Source organism: Anticarsia gemmatalis, chromosome 20 (assembly GCF_050436995.1).
Source record: "Anticarsia gemmatalis isolate Benzon Research Colony breed Stoneville strain chromosome 20, ilAntGemm2 primary, whole genome shotgun sequence".
NCBI classification, from domain to species: Eukaryota; Metazoa; Arthropoda; class Insecta; order Lepidoptera; family Erebidae; genus Anticarsia; species Anticarsia gemmatalis.
In genome coordinates, this window is record NC_134764.1 from 10099245 (window position 1) to 10117045 (window position 17801).

General features: G+C 35.9%; 1 protein-coding gene across 2 annotated transcripts in view; it reads left to right on the forward strand.

Moving 5' to 3' along the window:
- Window positions 1–17391, forward strand: part of vib (phosphatidylinositol transfer protein vib) — a 31966-nt gene extending 14575 nt beyond the window's left edge. Inside the window, exons 4-9 of one of the 2 annotated variants that reach the window (XM_076128143.1) lie at window positions 1208–1270; window positions 7714–7865; window positions 9914–9991; window positions 13242–13472; window positions 13819–13877; window positions 14242–17391. In XM_076128143.1, coding sequence (XP_075984258.1) covers window positions 1208–1270; window positions 7714–7865; window positions 9914–9991; window positions 13242–13472; window positions 13819–13877; window positions 14242–14380 — 722 coding nt within the window. In that variant the 3' untranslated portion in view covers window positions 14381–17391. The remainder of the gene's footprint in view (window positions 1–1207; window positions 1271–7713; window positions 7866–9913; window positions 9992–13241; window positions 13473–13818; window positions 13878–14241) is intronic. The other variant, XM_076128144.1, reaches the window with a different exon arrangement.
- The last annotated feature ends 410 nt before the right edge of the window (window positions 17392–17801 follow it).

The window sequence follows — 17801 nt, forward strand, 5'->3', positions numbered from 1 at the left end:
CGTTTATCTTCCGCTTATCCTCTGGTGTTGAGAACGTTTGGGGGTAGTTTCTGATGCACCGATATAACTGGGTCACAAGTATTGTGCACTTTATTTTGTATTTAACATTTAACGCATTTCTTGAAGGTATAAAAAGTCCCCCACTCGATCAACGTGGTGGACTTGAGGCCTAACCCCTCCCACAAAATACGGGAGAGAGGTGACCCTTGCCATCATGGGTTAAAAAAATACATACATGCATGAATTTGCCTATGTTTATTTGTGTCCGTCTAGGCAATAAGCCCTCCATTACATTGGACTAACATTGGAACTGGTGAAACGTGGGTATACTTTATACACTTCTGCAGAAACTGTCGGGTAAATAGGCGTGATATTATCGTAAATTAGTTTTAGAATCGGTTAGTTACTCGTTACAATGATGTCACACATATTATCTGCACATAACACAGAATTGTGATTGGTATAGTCAGTGCATTTGATAGCGTACACTTTACCACTTTGGCACGTACAAGCGGCACGTGTCAGTATTATGATATAATGGAGTAAACTGAACTACAAGAATAGGCAAATGAATAACCACCATTTTAACCCATGACTGTCCCACTGCTGGGCAAGCGTGGCCTCTCAAATTGAGGTAGGAGTTAACTCTTTAATTAAAATTAGCATTCGTAATCATAAGTTAAAACGTTTTAGTAATTATGTTCGATAAATCTTTCGATTATTTTTGATGATATCGATCGCGTTTAATCATTGATATTGGATCGAAATTGCACCATTTGCGATTGCATACGTCTAATGGTCTTAAATTTACGATATCTTTTTATCTGCCTGAGTTAAGTTAATATTAAATTGGTGCATTTGTTGTATAAAATTGTAACTTTTTGTTAATTGTACTTATTTTTATTTGCCTTATTTAATTTACTTTTTTTATGTTTAAAGCACAAGCTTTTAATAACTTTTTTTTAGCTAGATCAACTAGATGAATACTGCGAAGCTAGTTAAAACTTTTATAATCTGTTCTTTGGTGTTCTATGATAAAAATAGGAAACTCACCTTTTTCTTATAACCACTATCTCTTGTCTATCATTATCTATCTTCTAAGGAATTTATAAGATCTTCACAACAACACTAACAAGCCATCATCTTCTTTTAATATTTCTTTCAGTTCATATTTATTTCTTCTTCATCATTTTCTATTATATTTTAGTGGATAAAGAGAAGCCGGCGAACAAATCGTCCAAAGCTACCAGCGGCCAGACCTCGTCCGAGTGTAATTTCTGCGCCCCTTGCAATGAATCCGGTATTCTGTGGCTAGAGCTAACACTCATTTGAATCAGATAGTTTAATTTTCATGTAGCTGTAATATTCATGTAGACTGATGTTGGCAGACTTTTCTATTTTGGCGAGATAATACGATTTTTCAGCTCAAATTTTAACGTCCCGTGCCACTGTTTAACTCGCTTTTCAGAGTTTTATTGTGCCTTAAATGCCCTTAAAAAGGTTTACAATGTCTAAACAGGTACTTTGTTATACAAAAAGTAAGTAATATAACTTTTCCAAGTTATGTACCTATATTTTGGCCCACTATTAAGAAATATGCGTAAAAATTCCGATGTGTACTTTAATTACACTGGCAACACTGATCTAGACTGTCATTTAATGTGGTCAAAATATTTATTTCGAATGGCAATCTGTAGGTAGACAAAGTTGTTAGTACAGAACATATAGTTCATTGACCTTAGTTTAATACGATTGCCTAACGACAAAACCAGTTGCTATGACAACAAATAAATACATTATTTTCTACAGCTATTTTCTATTGTATTTCGAAGGTGTATAAATAAGCTTGTCCTTTATATGAACTTGATAAGTAAGAATCAAGTACGTACTAATTATATAAATTGTGATCGTATTTAGAAAATTGAATCGTTCTGTCATTAGTCATAGCGCTATTGAAACACATCGTATTTACTCCATTTTAATTTACTATTTTATTTAAGTATTTATTTTATTTTAAGTATTTTTATTTAATTTACTTTATACTTTAACTTTTACTTTATTATGTTGTGTTTTTTGTTTCAAACCAACTGGTGGTCCTGTATCACAAGATGTATGTATGTGAATGAGGCAAGGGAAGTTTGTAAGGATCGCACCAAGTGGCATTATTTGGTCTTTGCCTAACCCCACCCTATGGGGAAAACGCGTGGTATTATATATGTACAGAAACAAAAGTTCTATGACCTCCAAAAAAAAGCAAAGTATGCTATTGCTAACGAATCTGTCATAAATATAAACTATAATATTATCTCAAACGAAACGTGATGTTTAAAATAGATTTATCTGAATGTGTTCAAATATTTGTAGTAGGCAGTTTTAAGGTCTACAAACATATTTACAAAGTAGATAATAATTTTACTATGAAAATTACATACATGGTTACTTACATACAGGCCATCTATTACCATGATAGTTATGATGAGGCACTAGTAGATAGCCTTTTGAAATGAAATTTTGCTTATTTAACGCAAATAAATTACTGCAGAAACAGCAAAATTGCAAAAGATACCATAACTCAATTCCATGCTAAGCAAATATTGACATGTTTTTATTGTTAACCACTGACGTCACAAGAATGCTAACACAGTTGTTCTTTTGTTTTTATCTACACGTCTATTTTGCCCTCCAACTGTCTCCTAGGCATTTTTCTGAAGAACTCTGTCCTCAAGGTGAATTTTAACACGCAATCTCCTTGGTATCCGAATCTTACGTCCCCAATAGCAACCAGTTCTTAATTGTTGCTTGGTACCTTTTAGAGACAGTGACGAAATGACAAAAAGGTCTTGAATTGTTCTTTGGAACTTTCACAATTACGTTGCATAGGCTGGTTTTTACCTTAAGGTAAAATTCTTAGCATAAATGCTTTACCATCATCAATGCAATGAATAGGGAAAGATCGTTAAGGTTACGTGGCTATCTCCCGTCATATTTTCCCTAGGGATGATATTTTCAAAAAAAAAATCTCCCTAAGCTACATTCAAGTTTTTTTATATTTTAACGTCTACAATTCTTGCAGCATCTATTTTAGTTCCAGGAGTGAGTTTAACAATAATCTAATTTCCTTTTTTTCCTTCTTAACAATAATACTTTCTTCCTTTCTTCCCAACAGATCTAATCTCGTCTAAGATTGTACCCGGTTACCTAACAGCAGTAACATCTTGATCGTTTTGTTCCCCCGCAGTCTGCAGACTTGAGTATTTCTAAATCGGTCCGCAAGTGACATGCCTAACATAGCTCGTTTATTGAATGCGCTACTTTTAGCTGCTGCACCACTTACTATTAGCTATGTTATGCAGAAGACTGGCTGAAAATTCTAAAGACATTTGATAGTACTATCTACTTTACTGGAAAAATTACTTTTATATGTTAAGTGTAAAGCACCTGGAGTGTTGAACTAACAGACTCCTAGTAATTCATGGTCTGATCTTCTGGTTTACCATTGCACTTGATGCCAATAACACACCAAAATAGTATCTGCCTATGACAAAAACTTGATATTTGGCCTTTATATATTATTATTCGTATCTTCATAAACGAATCTTATTTGTATTTTAGGAAAATCGAGCTTTGAAAAAAGTTATTTCTCATGTTTATTAATTAATCTCTAGTTTTATCTTGCATTTAGCTGTTTCGGGAGATTTTTGGCAACAATATAGCAGTATAAGTTAAGGGAAAACGTTATTGCCACTGACCATATCAATATATGGAAGAAAATTTAGTCTATGCCTATGATCCTATATCTTAGTTATCCAGAGAACAGGTTCCTTCAAGGATCTTGTACCAACTGATGGTAATCTTTGAACAGTTTTTCATTGTCCATTGTTGTGTACAGAGGACAATTATAGTATGTTTTAATTGATTGATTGTTTCAATATACGAACGTATCGGTCGTTTGTTTTTTGCGATTCCTATTCTTTGCTTATGACTTCTTTCCGCGTTTATTTTGAACTACTATTCCGTTGAGACCTATATTCTCAACGTTGTATAAATTCTAGGAATCTTTTGACAGATTTTTCGTAAAAAACATTGTCAATTATACTTTATCGCTTTTCTGAAATGAAGTTATGTTTAGATGAAATTCTACCTTTGCAGTTATTATATCCCTTGCAGAAATTAATATGTTTATAGAAACTAATGTGGTATTGGTAATTTGTTTTATTTCCTTGTGAAGAAAACTTACCCATCAGAAACTGTACCATTTTTTTTTCGTTGAAAATGTAACCAACATTATTTCAAAATTGTATGTAAGCAGGAAAGGTGAATGAATCCTGTGATTGACGTCCGCTTTGCATCAGTTTTGCAAATGTCGCCCCACTTCCAAACGCTACGCGTCACTACAAAGTATTAACAATATAAATAGCGTATTTTGAAACCACTTACTTGGTTTATTTTCCTTCCTGTAATAGAATTATACCATGACGTAATACCTTACGACAAGTGTAAGGGAAACTGAATAACATTGAGCTGGGCTGCACTGTGCTATGAGTATAATATATCATCTAGTTACTTGTATTTTTCCCCGTGGCTTTGACTGCATTTTTACATTTATTGAAATGTATATCCCTTGCTGGGATGGAATCTATCACCCTGAAAAAGGTCATGCGTATTGATTCAGTCATTTTGGCATTAAAACAGGACATACATCATAAAGAACTTTCGCATTTATATCGTCTACATATTCTTTATGGTCCAGTCTGGAGAAACTTCCCATCACATTTATACGGATTTTCGTTTTTCGTCGTACAATATTGTTTAGTAAAAATACTCCATAAAGCCAAAACAGCGTAATATTATTTGTTGACCTTCTAAAGCCAACAAAAAAGTTACCAAAACAAGCACATAAAGACTATTTTGCACCGTTGAAAAACAAACAAAACCTTTATCTAAATTGCTATTGGCACCGCTCTTAACTGCTATTGATTCTCTAAATTATACCGAGCATATTCCAGCTAGCTGACGCCCTCGACCTTGCTTCTGAGAGCTCTGGGGATCTGCTCTACAGCGAAAAACTAATATACCGATAAAATTTCATGTTTCACACTACAATTTCTATTGGTGTTGTTTGTTGTCGCAATTTGGTGCAAGAAACTCATAGTTCTGGAAGTAATAAAGGTTATGGCACTAAGAAAGAAAAAGAAAATTCTTTAACTTTTTCTAAAATAAACAGTATTTTAGAAAAAGTTAAAGAATTTTTTTCTTAGCTTTGTTCCTAAATTGTTCTGAATTTAATATGTATTATGCAACGGGAGTATCAAAGTGACCTCGCTATAACAAGTAGCTGATTTTCTCGCAGTAATAGGGTGGCACTAGGGGACAAATGTCCCACAACATGTGTCGCTAGCGACGTCTGGTGAAGTGTGACGCCCTTGAAAGTCTCGCGACAAGTTACGATTCGTTTGTTGCTATGGACATGAGTCGCGTGATGTCGCTCGATGTTTATATGTCAAGACTTCGCCCGACTTCGGCACATGTTATATTGTTAGATATATTGAGATAGATATATGTTCCCTAATGCATCCTTGACTTTCCTGACTGCCTCTGTGGTGCGGAGGCCCGTCGGAAGGTCGTGGGCTCGATACCCACACATAACAATTATTTGTGCGATCCACTAATAATTGTTTCGGGTCTGGTTTTACTTTGAGTCTGTTGTTTGTATGTTTGTAAAAATCCCTGCGACAAGAGCAATTATTAGTGCGGGAGTTGTTTAAAAAAAATGTAACTAAAAAGCTATTTTGTATCGTAATAGTTACGTAATCGCCACTGAAGTTCGGCCTTAGAGTTTTTATTTCAGGGTCGGAAACTCGCGACCTCCTTTGTTGCATCGCCACATAGCCTCTATAAATACGTCTATTGTGGCACGGGGATGACACTGGAAAGTTCTGCGTTCGAACTGGTTCTTTACAACAGGCTTATTGGATTTGTATTGTGTATTAACAATAGATGAATGTCAATAGATTTGTAGAACGTAGAATAGTATTTCAAGACTGTCCTACGTTTTAGAAGAAGTGCATGGTTGAATACTAATAACTTACTTAAATTTTTGTAATGCCGAAATGTCGAATTCTGCCCGGAATGTTCTATGATGAGTATAGATTGCAGTAAGGTGATACTCGAATAGCAATATAACGTGTAATAAATGATAAAGTTTGCCTTTCATGTGGTTAAAGCTGCCTTGTAAAAAAATATGCACTAATATTTTCTTCAGAGGTCAAACGCGTTTACTTCAATACGCGACAATCGCGGTACTAAGCCACTTACAGTTGGTCGTATAGAATATCAAATAATATGTTTGTACCTACTATAAAAAGAACCATTGAAACCAGTCTGAAGAAATGAAGACGATGTTTTTTGCCTAGGATCTGCTATAGGTAGTATCGCGATTTGAACGGCTGTTTTATTTATAGCGTGATGATTTAAGGATTTGGTTACGATAGCTGCAAGTTTTTCTTCGATTTAATTATGCTTTCGTGAAGATTTAACTTTGAATTGTATATACTTTTTAAACTGCTGCACTTTTGGTTCAAAGGACCATTTTTTATTATTTAAGAAATAGAAACGTTGCAATTGACATGCTTTGGGTGTGAGGGGGGGGGGCTTTATCCCCCCAAGAAATGATACTAGTGTTTTTAATGTTATTTTATAAAGACGTTTATAAAGATGTCTCAAGATTGTGTCCTTCACATATACTTTATTGTCAAGCGCAAAGTAATTACCATACAATTATAATCACGCAATAAATGTCATTGATGTACGTAATATTAAACTTGATTTGTGTTTTTTACTTTTTTTTCTTTGTTTTTGTAAAACTACTTCCACTCTTGGGTTGATTATTTCATAAAAATACGAAATTATTATTATATACTGACGACCAATGTGATTTATATAAATACTAATAATAAATATGATTGGACAACTGACACACTATAATTTGACTCCAAACTTAGCAGAACTTGTACTGAAGTGAATTGGTAACCAAATAACTGATAAACATACTTATGATTTCCAAGTATTTTGACATAAAGACATATAAAAATGCATTTATAAGCTTCAAGCTACAAATTGAATCATGATGAGACAGCAATACTTAATGTATCTTGCTAACGGATGTTATAACGTCGTGTTACTTTTTACAACGAGTAATTCGTGTTAAATCATGCTTGTGATCCTAATTCAAGAGGGGCTTAATAGTTAATACTATACTAGGCCATTAAAAATATTGCAATAAGTGCGAACTACGTCATAATGAAATAATCATAGAAAGGAATTGTATAAATGCGAGCGAGGGAGTATGAAAATAAGATACAAATAAGGGATATTTTGAAGACCTTCAGCTAGGCTTGTGCTAGGTAGGCGGTAACAAGCTGTCGGGTTCACATAAGTCTGGTCGGTAAAAACGCTATGTTTTCTAATTTACCTGTATTACATTATTCCCATTTCCCAATAAAACCCCGGAATGCGGTAACGTGCCCGGAGAATGGCAATAGACTTGCTTCCTATCGAATGAGACTAACGACCGAAACAAGGGTGTATTTCATTTGTTACGTACGCATATCTTCGAATATTACAGGCGAGATGATGTAAAACAAATATATAAATAAAATAAATAAATAAATATGATATAATATATGTTTATTTATTTACTTGTGTGTTCAACAGGCGGCAAATACTCATCAGGACAGTACACATACAAGATCTACCACTTGGCGTCCAAGGTGCCCGCGTTCATCAGACTGCTGGCGCCCAAGGGCTCGCTCGAGGTCCACGAGGAGGCGTGGAACGCGTACCCTTACTGCCGGACTGTGCTCACGGTGGGTACCATGCATTTCTCTAATCTCTATTTCCGTGCCTCGGAGAGCACGTAAAGCCGTCGGTCCTGTGCCTGACCTCTGGTCGTGTCTGTTATCTGTCCCACCGGGTTAGGAGAGTGAGGGAATAGAGAGTGTACCTGCGTATTGTGCACACACTTGGACACTATAAACAAAGTCCTGCACAGTTGTTAAGGGTAAAAACGGGACTTACTGAAACTACGCTGTCAATCTATTTGTCACCAGGCTGCTATCCGTGACCGGTGACGGTTCGAATTCGAAACTTGACATTTTTACAGATGATGTATTCACAACTGAAAAACAAAATAAATATTTAAGGGAGCTCCCGTACAACAAACGTGTGTTACATTTTTATTATTTCAATCTGGTTAATACCAGAGTAAATTTTGCAACGTAAAAACCTAAAACAGTTTTTAAAACACATTTGTATTTATGTCGATGACTCATAAACTACTAATCCAGAAAACAATCAATTATTCAAAAATAACTGGCGGGGAATCCATGTTTAATTTTCCTTACAGTTATAGAAGTTAAGAATAACAATTTTCGGCAGTTCCCGCGATAATAATACAACACGTTTTACGATACCGTTATCTTATCAGAAGTCCTTAATATGTATGTAATATTATGCGTTTATGTGTAATACCTTATAAACCGTGTGTACTGATACTGAATGTACCGACGCATCGTTATGAAACAATAATACAATTAACCCAATACTATCCCTCTGTGGGCACGAGTCTCTGTAATGATTTGATTTTGAACCATCGACCACCTGCGAGATATAGAGATATCTATACATAAAACTAGCGGACCCGACGGACGTTGTCCTGTCTACACGTTACTAATAAATTAAAAATTTATTAAAAAACCATTGTCCAGCAGACAAAATTGTGAATCTAAACCATTCTCAGATCCCCTTGAATACACACAAACATTTTCATCAAAATCGGTCCAGTCGTTTAAGAGAAGTTCAGTGACATACACACTTACGGAAGAATTATATATATAAAGATAATAGCAACTATACATCTATGTCAATACTTGAAATCTATCTAAACAATATAATAAAACAGTAAAACTGGCGTGTCTGTACATGTAATATATTTACAAAATAATCAATGAGGGCGGGTTTAGGAACAGTAGTAAAATACAAATCGACAAAAAAATGTCTGTATGTCTGTTTATACGCGTTAATCTCCGGAACTACTGGACAATTTTGAATGAAACTTTTTTTGCTATAGCTACTAGGTCTAGGGAACATATAGGTTACAATTAATTTCGAAGAACGGGAAAACTACCACGCGGGCGAAGTCGCGGGCGTCCACTAGTAAAAAATATTTATCAGGAAATGGGTGTGTTGCAATTGGTATGATTTATGATTATGCCCACTCTGTCGGGAAAAACACACGTTTAAATATAATAATTTGAAAGCAATAAACAGTTATCAATAGGGAAGTACATAGACATTTCGCGTAGATTAGATTATACGCGGAATGTAGTATGTATGTATGTTACGAAACGTTGCATTGATAAGCGTCGTTTGATATCGTTACTAAGAATTTCTAACCCCCGGTTTCTGAGGAACATTTTACCTTTCGGATAGGGTATCCGACACTTAACTATAAGCTGTCCTAATAAACCTTTCTTACCCCCGGTTTCTGAGTAAATTTAACGGTAGTTTATCTATTCAATAGCGTTTTTTATATGAGTTTAAACGCTATTGAATAGATAAACTACCGCTAAATGTACTTCAAAAACCGGGGGTTAGAAAGGTTTATTAGGACAGCTTAAGAATAAGTATTGGATATACTAACATAGGTAATGTGACAGCAGATGTATGAAAACTACTGTCAGAATGCCTCTGTGGCGCAGTGGTTTAAGTCGCCTCTCCGTTAATATTGCGTCGGGAGGTCGTTGGTTCAATTCCTAACGTGGGTTCGAATCCTGCCATTACGTAGAACACATTTATAATGTCTTGAAACTTTTAAATGAATTTAATTTTAACACACAAATGTATGTATTTTCAGAATCCTGGCTACATGAAGGAAAACTTCGTCATCTGTATAGAATCGTTGCACGTACCTGATGCGGGCGACCAATACAATGTGAGTATACACTAAACCGATTATCACCCCATGTCATGGCGCCCATAGCCAGTTGCGCTCACCGGTCGGTAAACGATCTATGGGTTAAGCAACCGTTGGCGCAGTCATTCTATAGATGGGTGACCACATAGTGGTATTTGAACTGGGCGTCTCCGTGCTTCGGAGGCACGGAGGCGTTAAGGTTTCGGGCGGCTTGAACAACTTTGACACTAGGTTGACCACTAACCATACGATAAGAGAGAAGACCCCATGTCATAAAACATAATAATATAAAAGTTAAAGAAAAGAGAAAAACACAAAAGTATAAACAGCAGATAATAGTAAAATTTACGTCAGTCAGCCCGTGAGTGACCACAATCGATGTAGCTCGATCGAAACGTCGGGATAATAAAAAAGGTATCTTTGAAATTTTTTTACCCGTGCGTAAGATCTGCGCGCATTTGGTATTATGTGTACAAGTGCGATAATTTAAAATGTTAAATTAATTAAACCTCACTATGCACCCGACCGGGATTAGAAATTTTAAAAAATAACTTGGACTGGCCTTAAAACTACTAAATAGAGTTTATAAGGATTATCACAAATTTTTGCCCCTGGAAATCATGAAAACGCGGACGAAAGTCGCTGGCAGTAACTAGTTTTCAAAAAAACGTACCTCCATACAGAAAAAGATTAAAATACGACTACCTGTACTATTTTTATCATATGAAATATTATTTCAAGTGCAGCCTGACAACTCGCGGTACAAAGTTCGAATCATACAGGTTTTAGTTGACATTGAAAAAACACTTATTACTGTACATTATGTCATACAAGACCCTCGTACGACACGGCCACTTGAAACACGTGCCACGCGTCGCACTGTCTGTGTGATGACAACTCGAAAACTCATACACCTTTAACGATAGATTGTTAGTAAGCTGTTGTAAAAAATTGTCTGTGTTGAAGAATTTGGTTTTAGTCTATTTATATGTACTTGTTAAAAGTCCCCAACCAGCACTTGGCCAGCGTTGTGGACTCAAGACCTAACCACTCCCTCATTTCGGGAGGAGGCCCTTGCCCAGTGGGACATTAATGGGTAAAATTTTTGTTCTGAAAAAATATTATAATATGCTGAAACCTAGCTATGTGCCTAGGACCTCGTTGGCATTGTTTAAAATTATTTTCCTCTACTATGTCCTGTTTAGTACTTATTTATGAAATATTATAACTTATATCTATTAATACGGGGAAAGATATTTATTACTAATAGGTACCTGAAAGAATGTAACATCGCTTATTATTCTAGAAAATTGTTATAGTATAATAATCGTCAATGCTTTTAAACCTAAAACTTTGATAATTTTCTACTGAGTGTATGGCCAGTGTGTGGTACTAATGATTATTTATTGATGAAAAAGTTTTAGGTTAAAGGTTAAAAAACTATGAACTTTTCTGGATATTAGTTTGATGGGAACTCTTTATGTTTTAATGTTCATTTTGAAATGATAAGTGAAACTTATATAACTGTAGCACGAAGCTATGATTGAGACTTGCGATCGAAGGTCCTAGGTTCGTATCCTGATTTCACTGCATTTATCGTGCTTGACTCTGGTAGTTCTTTATCTTAGGACTTGATTTTCTTTCAAGAAAAGACCATTAAAATTATTTTGATAAATATTAAACCCTTATTGATACGCAAAAGTAGATTTTACCCCAGTTTCTGACCGTTCAATTTATTTAATTTTCAAACGCTTTCACACAAGAAATATGGTATCTGCTTCCTCTCATGGGAAGAAGGCATGATTTTATGTTCGTATAAAGAAGAAGAAAAGTATAGCTATATCTAAACTAATATTATAAAGCTGAAGAGTTTGTTTGTTTGATTGTTTGTTTGTTTGTTTGTTTGTTTGAACGCGCTAATCTCAGGAACTGGTCCGATTTGAAAAAATCTTTCAGTGGTAGATAGCCCATTTATCGAGGAAGGCTATAGGCTATATAACATCACGCTACGGTCATTAGGAGCGGAGTAGCAACGAAAAATGTTACAAAAAACGGGGAAAATTTTGACCCATTCTCTTAGGTGACGCAAGCGAAGTTGCGCGGGTCAGCTAGTCATAAATAATTCAAAACGACACGATGCTAAGACAGCGTGTAATATAATTACGTGAACCGTGAGACGATAATAGTATGTAATTAATGTTCGTACTTTATACCTGAGAGACCTTCACGACACTACACACTGAATATTAACTATTTTCATTTCATTTACTTCATAAATCCTAATATTATAAATGCTAAAGTTCAGTATGTATGGATGTTTGTTACTCTTTCACGCAAATACTATTGAACCTATTACGATGAAATTTGGTATGTAGGTATAGACGTCGCCAAACAACTTGAACATAATTTTCTGTATTAGAAAGTAAACAGAATGTAGACCCAGTGCAGTGGACACTTGGTTAGCTGTTATACCAGTCGGGTGGTCGAAGCTGAAACGTCCTCGCCTTTGCGCAAAACTATTATACTTAAACTGACCTAAAAATCGTTCACTAAGATGTAGCGAAATTGTTCAAGTTGTTTGGCGGCACCTATGACTGAAGACTCAGATTAACACGGTTAATTTTTATCCTGGAGTTTCCGAGGGATTGGGATTTACACAGGAAGGGTTTCCACGCGGACGAAGTCGCGGGCGGCCCCTAGTAGTTTTATAACGCGGTCGGTAAACGTGAGGCTGATCGTGAGGTCTCTTCGATCCCAGGTCGAGCAAAGTACTATCGGTCTTTACAAATCGGTTAAGGTGGTCGCCACGCCGCTACCATTGCGTTGGAAGGTCGTGGGCTCGATTCCCACATGGAGCAATTATTTGTGCGATCCACAAATAGTTGTTTCCGGTCTGTTTGTACTCTGTGTCCGTTGTTTGTATGTTTGCTAAACACAAGAGCTACTATTAGTGCGGGAGTTGTCTTTGAAAAAATCTTCTACTAATATAGCCGTGTGGTTTAAGTTGTGCCTCCCTCGCAAGTGATTGAGGGTCCTTACCTTAAGCAACATACCAATGACTTTTCGAAGTTACGTATGTACTATGTAAAAAGAGCAAGTTTCTTGCCGTTTCTGCTCTCGAGTAACAGCTCTTTCAAAACGGTGGTAGATAAAAAATGACGATTTCAAATACTTTTTTAAGTTTATGAAATAAAGCATATTTCACTTTGACTTACTAGGAATAGTTATCATTTGTTTCAAATTATAAATTATTATTCATTATTTCCAGGTGCACGAGCTGCCCCCGGAGAAGCTAAAGAACCGCGAAGTGGTCCAGATCGACATCGCGAACGATCCTCTCTCGTCGGCCGACTACAAGGCGGAGACGGACCCGACCAAGTTCAAGTCGAAGAAGACCGGCCGCGGACCCCTCGTCGGCGCCAACTGGAAGAACGATGTGAACCCCGTCATGACTTGCTATAAGCTCGTCACTGCTGAGTTCAAGTGGTTTGGACTACAGGTATGTTGTTAATGGTTACTGTTCACGTGTAGTTGCGTTAGTTTCGAAATATAAAAAAAAAATATATCTAAGTAAGATAGAAAAATATATAGTCAGAGTTCTTCAATTTATTGCGATTTAAGTAAATATGTAAAAATATTAATATACTATATATTATACTACTATAGTCTTGAAGGAAAAGCTATTTTTCACGAATTCATATTGATGGTGATGATGATGTATCCGACCGACAGTAGTTTAAGATGTTCTTTAATGTGATAATTTATATGTATTATTAAAGTATGTGAAAGAAAAACTATGTCTTAATTTATGTGAAATTAATTGTCATTTTTTTCTCTATTTTCAGAGTAAAGTAGAAAATGTGATCCAGAAATCAGAACGACGGTTGTTTACCATATTCCACAGGTCAGTAACAGTAATTTTAGATCGTGAAAGTTTTATTTTTATAAAGAAAAATATAATATTTCTTTTCTTCTCGTTTCATGACATAAATATTAATCTATACTAATATTATAAAGCTGAAGAGTTTGTTTGTTTGTTTGAACGCGCTAATCTCAGAAACTACTGGTCCGATTTGAAAAATTCTTTCAGTGTTAGATAGCCCATTTATCGAGGAAGGCTATAGGCTATATATCATCACGCTACGACCAAAAGGAGCAGAGTACCAGTGAAAAATGTTACAAAAACGGCGAAAATTATGAGTCTCTTACGTGACGCAAGCGAAGTTGCGCGGGTCAGCTAGTACTAATATATATGTGTGTGTCCACAGACAAGTGTTCTGCTCGATGGACGACTGGTTCGGCATGACGATGGCGGACATCCGCGCCATCGAGGACCGCACCAAGGAGGAGCTCGAGCGTCTGCGCCGCGAGGGGGAGGTGCGCGGCATGCGCGCCGACAACGAGTAACTGTGTGCTGTACCACCGGGCCGGGACCCGGGCCAGGCCGGGACCCGCCCGGGACCCGCCCGGGACCCGCCAGCAGCGCGTACGTTCCTCACATCCTATACTTACGTACAGTGCACGCGATACCATCGAGCTAAGTACGTACCTTGCGTTCAAGGGCACGCGGTACTGTCTCACTTAAATACGTACTGTTCTCAATATCAATATTACCGATTACGTGGATTACTTCCACCATCATTAATATAGCGTATATAAGCGCGAATCAACTGTCAAATCGTACCATCTATATACGAACACGTGCACGTTCGTACGTATACGTACTAGTATCGCGTGCACTGTACGTGAAATGTCGGGCGCGGCTAACACCAGGCGGATCAGGGAGCGTAGCCCTAGCGTGGAATTAAACTACTGACAATACATTACTACTGCCGAATATCTTTCTTTTAACTGCCAAGAGAATATTTGTTTCAAGTGAAAAAAAAAATCTTCGGAATGATAATCTTAAATTCTTTTGTCTGTCTCGTACAGTAGTGAACATATATTTGATGCGTTTTTCTACCTTAACTAAAAGATAACAAGTAACTTGAACGTCATGGCTTAGAGCAGTTAATATGACTTCAGAAGTAACAAGTACTCTCAAATTTTTATGCGTTACTAAGTCATCTATTTATTTATTTGGAAAATGCAAAAATACGTGTCAAATATTTTTTCATTATCTGTTTGATGGACTAATTAAAGTTTATTAAATTAATTATTTTATCATCATTCCTGTTTGTATGTCAGTTGTTTAATATCACGTTAGTAGCAGAGTTGTCAAGCCCCCAAGAACGAAAGCTACTTGAATTAAAAATTCACTTCGGTATTAGAATTATTATAATAAATGTTTAGATGCGTTCTAATGGGGTTTCACGCGTAAAACAATAAAACTTTTGTCCATTTAGTGTTATTGGATTATAGCTCAGTTTATTTGAGATTTTATGAGTCGATTTGCGTGATTTATTCTGACAACTATAACTTGATAATGAATAACAAGAAATATAAAGAAAGTTTTGAGAGAAATTAACGTAAAATGTATAAAAAATTTGGTTATTTTTTTGCTGTTAAAGAGCCTTTGGAACCAAAAATATGAATGCATTAACTTATTTAGAGATAATTTAAAATCTATAGAAACGAGACTAATGATTTATAAAAAAAGAATTTCAAATACGAGTATGACTGTTGTTTATTATTACTCTGTTTATAAGTCGCGTGTTAGCGACCACAGCTCGTGAAAAGTGTCGAAAAAAACCAGGCAAACCAAGGAATAATGCTTAGTTTATTTCTAGTAATATTGAACAATAGTCATCCCACACGAATGATGTAAAGTTATAGTTGTCAGACAGTATATTGTACGTATATATGCCATAATAATGGTTGTTTCTGATTTGTAAGCAATAAACCGCGCTCGGCGTTTACTCGCTCACTGCCCGGACACCTGAGCTCGCGCACCTTACAGTGTTACTAGGAACATTGCGTTTGAATTGGAACTAAACTACAAAACTTCCTAATAGAAAAATTCTATCGTACGTTGTACCACAGAAACCGAAAAATTCCACATCCAAACTGTTCCATAAAATAATAGATATTTTCCTAGTAACACTGAACCAATACGACTGCTGGCAGTTGTTGGTAACACTGTGGGATCTATGTATTTTTTTAATTGCTCTGTATTCCTTAATAAATTCATAATAAATAAATTTATTTACATCCTAGAAAATTGTATTTTTATCCCACATAGCGCGCGAACTCGGCGTGCGCAGGGCATAGATTACCATTAGAAAAAATGATATATGGTATAGATAATATTTAATAACTAATAAGTCGATGTAGTCAGTGGTTAACAGGTAGTGTTGTCGTTACCTAATTAATTAAATAATAAATAAAAATATGTAATTCAATTTGACATTGCAACGAGACCGGAGTGCGGCTAAGAGTTATATATAATGTTGTAAGTTGTGTTGCTAGAGCCCGCCCCAGCGCTCGGCTGTTCAACTCTGTTGTCTAATTATATTATAAATTAATTCAGCGCAATAGTACCATGTTAGTTCTGGCACGTTCATAAATTATATCGGTGCAATATATTTTAACAAGATGATTACGATGATATCGGTGGCAACCCTCTCACGGCAGTCGGGTTACTCAGAGGGTGTTGCAAGGTGAATGTTATAACGGTGCGGTGGCAAGGGATATTATTTTTTATTATGGTAACTTCGTTAACTTATTTATTGGGAACGGGTTCAGGTTGCAACATCCTCGCATAGTGATTTTTCAAATATATTTTATGAATAAGTTTTTTGTTGTTTAACAAATCAGTATTTTTAATAATTGTGTGACATTCCAGTTTCTACCGACGGTGACGTTGTTTAGTGTCGTTCGCTACTTAATCTGTTCGCTCTCTCATGTAAACACGATGTATGGGATCAGTGAAAATGGAATTATTGAATCAGTACAATATGAAATTTTATGTGAATCTTGAAGTTAATAATGGAGTATAAATGTTCCTGTTTTAACCAATTCGATGTAGCCATGTATAATTTGTGTGTGTCGGCCGCGCTCGCCGCCACCTCCCGCGTCGAGCTCTTTACAAGCTCCGAGAGAGATGTGCGGGCCCGCGGCCTCGACACTTCTGCTTAATATTGCACTTTTTAATTAAGTTTTTTTTACTTATGTTGTAATAAGTTTTACATCAAATACAGCGTGATAATATATTTGCGAGTAGTGTTTTTTTTTGTAGTGATTAGTTAAAATTGTTGCCAACCCGCTTTTAGCGTCGCCTAGTGCTTGTGTTTGAACATAGAGAGTACTTAACTGGTGTTCTTGAACTTCCATTATGAATATATAGAGGTGTGGTAGCGCGAGGTAGCGCGAGGTCGCGTGAGGGAGCTCAGCGGTCGATCTGTAATATATACAAGCTTTGCTTAGATGTTGTTAAAGCTTATTTGTTGCAGTTACCAAATAAAGTTAAGTACACAATTGATTTTATTTTATTTTGTTACCTCTGGTCCTGCATGTTTGTGACTCCTTTCCGGTAGCTAGCGCCATCTCTCGGTAGATAAATGAAAAGTTTGATCGATGCATATTATCTATAGTCGCTATAAATTGTCAATTTTTAAATGTTTAGCTAATTAAAAAGTTTTGAAAGTTCTCGCATTGACTAAGTATAATGTAATGAAATAACATTTGTTGTAAAATGTACTATGAATATTTTGAGGCCAACACAAATAAAATAATTTAATCTGTTGTGGTTTGTTTCTATTGTATTACACACAAGTACTTTTCTACTACATAACTTATTCCCATGACGAAACCTTCAGCAAAATCAAATTTATCAAATAGACAGACTGTTTAAATTGATAGCTGTAACACAAGATATACATGCCGAAAC